General features: G+C 49.2%; 1 protein-coding gene across 1 annotated transcript in view; it reads right to left on the bottom strand.

Annotated features, from left to right (window-relative positions):
* Window positions 1–5,028: 5,028 nt before the first annotated feature.
* The window catches only part of RETREG2 (reticulophagy regulator family member 2), a 75,084-nt gene continuing 71,942 nt past the window's right edge, over window positions 5,029–8,170 (bottom strand). The window contains exon 9 of the mRNA XM_063933868.1: window positions 5,029–7,826. Coding sequence (XP_063789938.1) covers window positions 7,318–7,826 — 509 coding nt within the window. The 3' untranslated portion in view covers window positions 5,029–7,317. The remainder of the gene's footprint in view (window positions 7,827–8,170) is intronic.

The raw sequence follows: 8,170 nt of genomic DNA, 5'->3' as shown, positions 1-8,170 counted from the left end.
GAATAGACGCTGTGCACATGCGCACAGCGTCTATTCACTGCTGCTCTGCTAAGCAGGGCAGTGAGACACAGACTCCCAACTGCCCCCCCCACCGCGGGACACTGCGGCCCGCGTGTGGGACAGCGGGACAGTCCCCAAAAAACGGGACTGTCCCGCGAAAATCGGGACAGTTGGGAGGTATGCACAATGGGCCTAATTCACTAAGGATTGCAATTGCAAAGCTGTATGCAGCATCTTGCAATTGCAATCCTTAGCAATGCATACCACCTCCTCCCTGCATTTGCAATGCGTTCGCATCAGAGATGTTCATCTGCAACGGCAGGCTGAGTGAGCCTGAGCTTTCTCAGCCTTGCTGTCACAGGGCAGCTTGCGAGGCCAAGGAAACTGCGTCTCGTGACGCAGTCCTTGACCTCGCCACTCCCGGAAAACAGGGGAAACACATTCCCATTTTCCCGAACACCCGTTGTCCCGTCCCTCTCCACGGACACCTCTGCTGTCAATCAGGTGTTCACTTTTCTGCGCTGAAATCGCAGGACCCATTCTGACCATCGGGGTAAATGCAGTCAGTGATGCTTACTGAATCACCCCCAAATGTCAGTTACCGAAGCCATCTGGAGGCGAATAAACCTCCGTAGACATGACGTAAACTAAAGGGTCCAAACGCAAAAAAATTAAGCTTTTCAGAGTGTGGTACATAGGGCCTAATTAATTTTATCATGCAATTGCCAATGTTCACGTAAGTGAGTGATTATCAGCAGACTGTGCGTGAGCAGTGATTGCATTGGCAATGTGTTAAGGTGCCTTTGCAATAGTGCTCAATCTTTTTATCATAGTATGAGTGGCAGGAAGGGACCGTTTGGGGGAGGTAACAGGGAGTGGCAAGAACGCAGGCATGTCACGGCCATTTTTGAGGCGTGCATCTGCCGCCAGCAGCGATCGTGTACATAGAGAGACATGGCTCCTGTGTTGCTACTGCTGCGGCCAGTCTGCGTAGCCATAGGGCTACCCTAAGCAGTCGATGACCCTCTTTTTTGCATATGGGCTGTGTATGTGTATTTAATTGCGAATGAGTTTAGGATTGCCCCGGTGGGCGTCTATCATCTTTTCTGGGCGGCAGCTGCACTAAGATATTTCCAATGCGTACAAACATGAATTAGGCCCATGGGGGTCAGATCATAGTCCACTTTAATAATAATGGGGACTCCGATCTGCACAGATAGTTAGCCTTTTGCAAGAGATTTCAGTGAAATCTCCTGCATTAGGCTATTAGTACATAGCACTAATACTTAGAATTATGTAGAAACTGTAGTTCCTACATAAATTTATGGAAATCTGCCTCGATAATAGGCCTAAACAACATTGGGGTTTGGTTTGAGTTGCCGGCGGCCGGGTCCCTGGCGGTCAGAATACCGGTGCTGGGATTCCGACCGCCGGCTGGCCGACACAATAAAGTGATATTCACTTTAAATTCCACTTTTCAACTACCTTCAAGCTAAAACAGTGGCTTTTTATATACTGTGCTGTGACAGAGCAATGAGATACTGCTATATTTACTGCCTACATTAAAACTCAATATATATACTGTAGTTATATTTTTACTACCACATCACCTGTTAAATAATAGGGAATCCTTTGGTGGGAGGGGGCCCCCCAAAGACACCAGTGTACCGGGCCCCAAGATTTCTGTTGCCGGCCCTGGTTACCAGACCATAAAAATGACAAAACAACATAACATTTATGACAGCGGCGGTGGTTGAGCGTGCCCTACTGGATCAACAATTGAATTGATCTGTCAGACACCATCTAGTAGCCGTTGATGCACAAAAACTTGAATTCCCCCCCCCCTCCATAGAGGTGAGGAGCAGCATTAGCCTTTTATTATACAGGAGAAGACATATTTTGGAGACCATATGTATTACATGGATTGTCAGTGACCTCTATGTCTGAAAGATGCTTAACAAATTAAGCATGTTGCGGATGGGTGAAGGGTTCCGGAGGTGCTCTGGGATGGGAAGGGGCAGGGGTGGGGTAGGGGGTCCGGTGGTGCCGCAGGTGGGGGAGGGGCAGGTGCGGCGGATGGGGAAGTGGGTCCGGAGGCACTGCAGGTGGTGGAGGGGCAAGTGCCGGGGTGCCGTGGGTGGGGGAGGGGTGGGTGAGGGGGGGACCGCGGATGGAGGAGGGTGTCTGCAGATGCTGCGGGTGGAGGGGGGGCAGGTGTGGGGGGAGACATATATGGGGGGTGGATGGTGGAGGGGGAGCCGCGGGTGGTGTAGGGGGTCTGGAGGCACAGCGTGTGCAGGAGGGGTGGAGTGCCGCATGTGGTGGAGGGGAAGGTGCGGAGGTGTGGTGCATTGGAGAGGGGTCTGGAGGCGTTGCAGGTACTGTACCTGCCAAAAAGATAGTTGGAGGGTATGCAGTAACAGGGCCAGGACAGGGGTGACGGGGCCAGGACAGAAATGACAGGGACAGGATAGGGGTGACAGGGCCAGGGTAGCGGCGGCAGGACCAGGACAGGGTTGACAGGGCCAGGATAGGGTTGACAGGGCAAGCACAGGAATGACAGGGCCAGGATAGGGGTAACAGGGCCAGGATAAGGGTGACAGGGCAAGGCCAGGGGTGACAGGGACATGACAGAACACAGGGCACGGGAGAGATTGGTATTAGGGACAAAACAGTGGTGACAGACAGATGTGTCTTACCGGAGTCACTGCTGCTGGCTGCTGCTGTTCCACTCCAACCTGTTGGGATCTGCTGCTGGTGGAGACTTGGCATGGCTGACTCTCTCAGGCTGGAGTCCTGCTTCCTCTGCCCGTTCGCATCCCTCCCCCCACTCCTCAGTCACACACCGCGGACCTCGTGCGGCTGGAGGGAGGAGGGGTCATAGCATGCACGTGGCGCGGTCCTCGCGGCTGCCGGGCAGTGTAGTAAGGGGTGACTGGTTAGCCCCCAGGAGACGCTGCGGCTGGAGGGAGGAGGGGGTCGGAGCCTGCAAGCAGCGCGGACTTCTGCAACGCTGCCAGCCGGCTAAAGTGTGTGAAGGAGCTGGGGGCGCACCTCACTGCGGGCGGCAGCGCTGCAGCTAGCGGTGGGGTTGCGGGGCTGGAGATAACAGAGGTAGTACGGAACCTGCACAGCGGCAGGTGCCCCACAAAACTGCAGCTAAAAAGCTGGAATGTGCCAGAAAGTGACACTCCTCCGCGCCAGAGAGACCCTGCTGAGTTTGCTGATGTGGGGGGTCAAGCACAGAGTGAGTCTGTACGGCATACCCCCTCACACCCCCCCATACCTCCCCACTGTCCCGATTTTCGTGGGAGTCCCATTTTTTTGGGTCTGTCCCGCTGTCCCACCCGCAGGCCGCAGTGTCCAGCGATGCAGGGCAGTTGGGAAGCTCCTGTACTCGCTGTTCTGCTTAGCAGAGCAGCGGTGAATAGACACTGTGCGCATGCGCACAGCATCTATTTAGTGGAGACAGAGGAATAGGGGGCATCAGGGGGTACGGATTAAGGTGGGGGGGTCCGGCAGCAGAGCCGGATTAAGGGGGGGCCCAGGGGGTACGTACCGTGGGCCTCACAGTTTTAGGGGTCCCCCGGCTGGAGTAGCTCTGTCCCAGCTCTGAAGCTCCCCCGTCCTGCCAGCAACAGCATTATGCTACAGTCGGCACATGCTGCTGCGTGTTGGCAGGTCTGTGGTGTTGCAGGGAGGCAGCAGCCTCCCTGCTTTCTTCTGCCTATGCGGGTGTGTAGGGGGGAGCGACCACCCCCTCTGGATTTACCCCTAGCTGAGGGGCAGAAATCCCATTAAAAAACAAACAACAATTCCCGGAATTTGCATAAAGGGGCATGGCCACGTGGGGCACAATTAGGCCACACCCCCAAACCCACAGCAGGCACAGCAATGAGATAGGGCCCCCCTGTCTCAAGTGCCCTGGGCCCCCCGGACTCATAATCCGCCCCTGAGGGCATGCCAGCAGCTCACAGAGCGCTGGGCATGCCCCCTCACTGACGAAAACGGGGGCGTGGCTCGCGATCAAGGGTCCTCCGCGAAGCCACGCCCCCTTTTCACCGCGCGTGTGTCCCTCCTTCTGGCTGAAGAAAGCTGGGAGGTATGCACCTCTGTCTGCCTGAAGAAAGCTGGGAGTTATGCACCCCTGCCTGTGCCATGCCCATACCATCTGCTTCGGCTCCTAGTCTCCTATAGATTTGCCCAGATCTGTGACTCATTTGACTAACTCCGCCCAGTGCTGTGACTCCGCCCAGCGTTAGCAAATGAGGCACAAAGTCACAGATCTGGGCTATTATATAGGAGATACATACATACACCCACACACAAAATCTAGGATCAGTTTTCATACTTTGTTCTCTTTATCAAATGTCTAGGGGGGCGATTCAGACTCGATCGCCGGGCAGCTAAAATTGTTGTCCTGCGATCACATAGTTGCCACCCAAGGGGAGTGTATATTCGCCGTGCATGTGTGCGATCGCATGTGTACGCCGAGCAGCTACAAAATCCCTCAGTCAGCGGTCAGCTGCAAATCCGTTCGCACCTCACTCACCAGTGAATGGTTTGTACCACTGTCTGCAGTCTGTGCGCAGTCCAGGACTTACTCCTACAGTGCTATGAGAACAGGCTGATTGGGTCCGGAGCCGAGATCACACACCCTCCCTAAAAACACTTGGGCATGCGTTTTCCCTGACACTCCCAGAAGACAGTAGGTTACCACCCACAAACAGCCTCTTCCTGTCAATCAGCATGCGAACGGCTGCGCGATTAGAATTAGAATTGCCGACGCACGTGCGCATTGTGGTGCATACGCATGCACAATTAATAGCTGATCCCCTGCTGTGCGATAAACGCACAGCAGCATTCAGGTCTGAATCTAGGTTCGGTTGTCTGAGTCAGCAGAATAGCTATTCCTACTTATTAATAAGGAAAGATCACCATTCAAAATAAAAGGATGTTTGTTTTTAAATATAAAATATATTTAAATAAGCGTTTTATGACCAGAAATAAAACTTTCCAATACACCAGTATTGTGTGACAACTTTAATGAGTTATTCATAGAGGGGGCGAGGAAGGGTAAGAACAGTTTCTAATACATTGCTCTATTTCGGGGTTAGTCATATTATTGTACACTGTACACACAAATAAATTGTATGTTTCAAGACCCACACAACTACATACATATACAGCTAGATACACGTATACAACGCTTTACACAGATGATACTCTGCTCATACACACCTGAATCTGCCCACACGTTCAGACATACATACAGACACATACATACATACATACTTTGTGTGACAAGTTTTTTTATAGCAACATATATATAAATAAAGGGTTTTATAGCTTAAAATAAAACTGACTAATCCATACACAAATTGAAGAGGCAATCGCATGGCCATCACCCACAAATATTTAATGCGGGCAACATAAAGTGGGAACCAGACAAATCTGCAAACAATATCACTGAATAAGAGTAAAAGTTACAACCACGTCGCTCCTGTTACATAACTCCTCATACAGATATGCAAATTTTGTCATGTACATTTGCAAGGGAAAGTTCCATTTTACATATTTAAAAGAAACCTTTGTTCCTACAATGGGATCCTGGCGTTTGGATTCCCAAAATTAATTACAATGACGGCACCCAGCTCCGGAACGAGGGACTGCCATTACTTAGGAGAGGTAAGCTGGGTGGGGGGGGGGGGTTAGCAGATTAGTTTTAGGCTGCAGGGGTGCGAGGGTTAGGGTTGGGCTGCGAGGGAGGGTTAGACACCCCCGGGGAAGGTTAAGGTTAGGCTGCGGGGAAGGGAGGGTTGGGTTTAGGCTGAGGGAAAGGAGGGTTAAGGATGGGAGTTTAGGGGTTAGGTACCTCACTGTTTAGGCGTTGGGATTCCAAGCGCTGGGATGCCGCAGCCAGAACTTTGACTGTCGACATCCCAACCACCAGGATATCATATGTATTCCTCGCTAAGATCTCTGTATGGGGCAGTTTAAAAATTAACTGCAGTGCCCTGGAGATAACCAAATATTACTACTTTAAGTATTTGTAAAGGTGCATTCAATCTCAGTGTCATTTGTTTGAGATGTGATCATGACCTGTCAGACAACATAGCTTATTCTGTGTGAATTTGACATACAGGTTGAGTCTCTGAAATCCGCAATGTTTGGACAGATGTATTTTGGATTTTTCCATATTTCGGAATATTGCATACCATAATGAGATATCTTGAGGATGGAACCCAAGTCTAACCACAGAATGTATTTCTTTCATATACACCTTATACACACAGCCTGAAGGCCATTTTCTACAATACTAAAACAAAGTTTGTGTATACTGAAACATCAGAAAGCAAAGGTGTCATCTCAGTCACTCAAAAAAAAATTAATTTCAGAATATCAGATTTTTGTATATGGGAGACTCATCCTGTATCAGAGCAAACCCAATTTCACGAGCTGTAGAGTTTATTTTATTTTTTTAGATTTATCACTCATAAAGAAGCCTTAAGAGGAGAAATAAAATCACATGATGATAAAGTTTAACAGCTTTCTAATACAAAGTGTATGATCTTTATAACAAACTAAGCATCACACAAATTTGTGCCTTAGGACCAACTATGGGTGATTCCTGTGCATTATTCCATAGGCTTTGTTCCATTCTGTTCACCTAACACTGAAAGGAGCTATGACAGACCTCAGATGGAAGAGGTCTGCAAGGGAAGTTCATATGGACATTTGGAGCAAGGCAGAGAGAATGAAGAACATAGACATTTTGTACTTAGTTTCTTTGACCCATCCCCCATTCTCCCGTCACTTGCTTTTCTCATACTGATATTATAAGCCCCGTCCTATGTGGATTTCTGCTATGTTCAATGCCAGGAGAGTGTTGGAGCACTGCCTGATGGTTCTACGTGTGTTTTTATTGGGGTGGTCTCTACTCTGCCTGGATCAATATGGGATTATCACATAGCAGATAATTAATCGGGGTATTTTTACAACCCAAGAGCAGGGACCACAATAAAAACCCATATATCCAGGATGACACACTTACAAAAAATACAGCCATACAACCAGCTGTTTGGATCTATTGAATGAATGTAATAACACTACAAGCAAGTTCAAGAGGTAAAATTAAAAGGCAGGGGATAAAATCCTTCCTCAGTTGAGAAGGTTGGCGATGCTCTGTGCTTTAGCCAATGCCTGATGTGACATACTGCTTTCCTGCTACAGAAGGCAGTACCTACAATGGCATAAAAACTTTTGAGCAGTTGATCAGAAAATGTAAAAGGAGATGAGCTTTCCTTCTCCCAAACATCAGGCCTGGGAATCCGTATTTCCTGACTCTAGCTGGGGAGAAGCTGGTAGAGAAGAGGTGCTGGAGGCTAAATGCTTCTCTGCTTCTTCTAGCTCCTCTTGCATCAAATCCAGCTCTCCCTGTTCCAGAAGCTCAAAGTCCTCTCCATCTCCCCCGGGTTCTTGTGTCTCGGATGAGTCTCCCAGACTGACATTGGGCACTACTGGACTCTGCAGGGCTGTGGTAATGGCTCTGTTGACCATACGCTCACTAAGTGCATGGATTCCACTTTCCTGTCCAGTAAACTGACCTTTCCCATTAAAATGTGTGTTGACGAAGTGGAGTGGAGAAGTCAGTGTAGGCAACAGCTCTTCTGGATTTAAGTTTAGGGGCTGGGTTGGTAAATGTGGCATCTCAGCAGCAGGTAAATGTGTCCCGCCACCTGCATGCTGCCCCAGCAGCAATGGTGCATCAGTAGGGTCTGTGGCAGGAAGTGGGTCTTCAGATACAGCACTCGGCTGATCCAAATCTACAAAGAAGCAGATTATCACTAAGAGAAATGCCCCAGCTTCACATCAAACAATGGCACAAGTTCTGTGACTGGTGATAACATCATGCGCTTTATACAGTAGATCTAAAATATTTCACCACCTAGTCCACTCTAGAACAATAATTGTGCAGGCCGCACAAACTTATTACAGTAGGAACGTATAATTTTCACTGACAAAAGAACAGGAAAACCTTGGGTTGCTTCTTGTCACATACACTGTCAAACAGCAACATAACCTGAATATGTCTTACCAGATGACTCCACTGCATCCATAAACATATTTAAGAAAATTTGTTAAAAATGAAAACATTAGCTCTAAAGTC

Source organism: Pseudophryne corroboree, chromosome 7 (assembly GCF_028390025.1).
Source record: "Pseudophryne corroboree isolate aPseCor3 chromosome 7, aPseCor3.hap2, whole genome shotgun sequence".
NCBI classification, from domain to species: Eukaryota; Metazoa; Chordata; class Amphibia; order Anura; family Myobatrachidae; genus Pseudophryne; species Pseudophryne corroboree.
The sequence above is the reverse complement of the archived record's forward strand: the minus strand, read 5'-3'. Positions and strand labels throughout refer to the sequence as shown.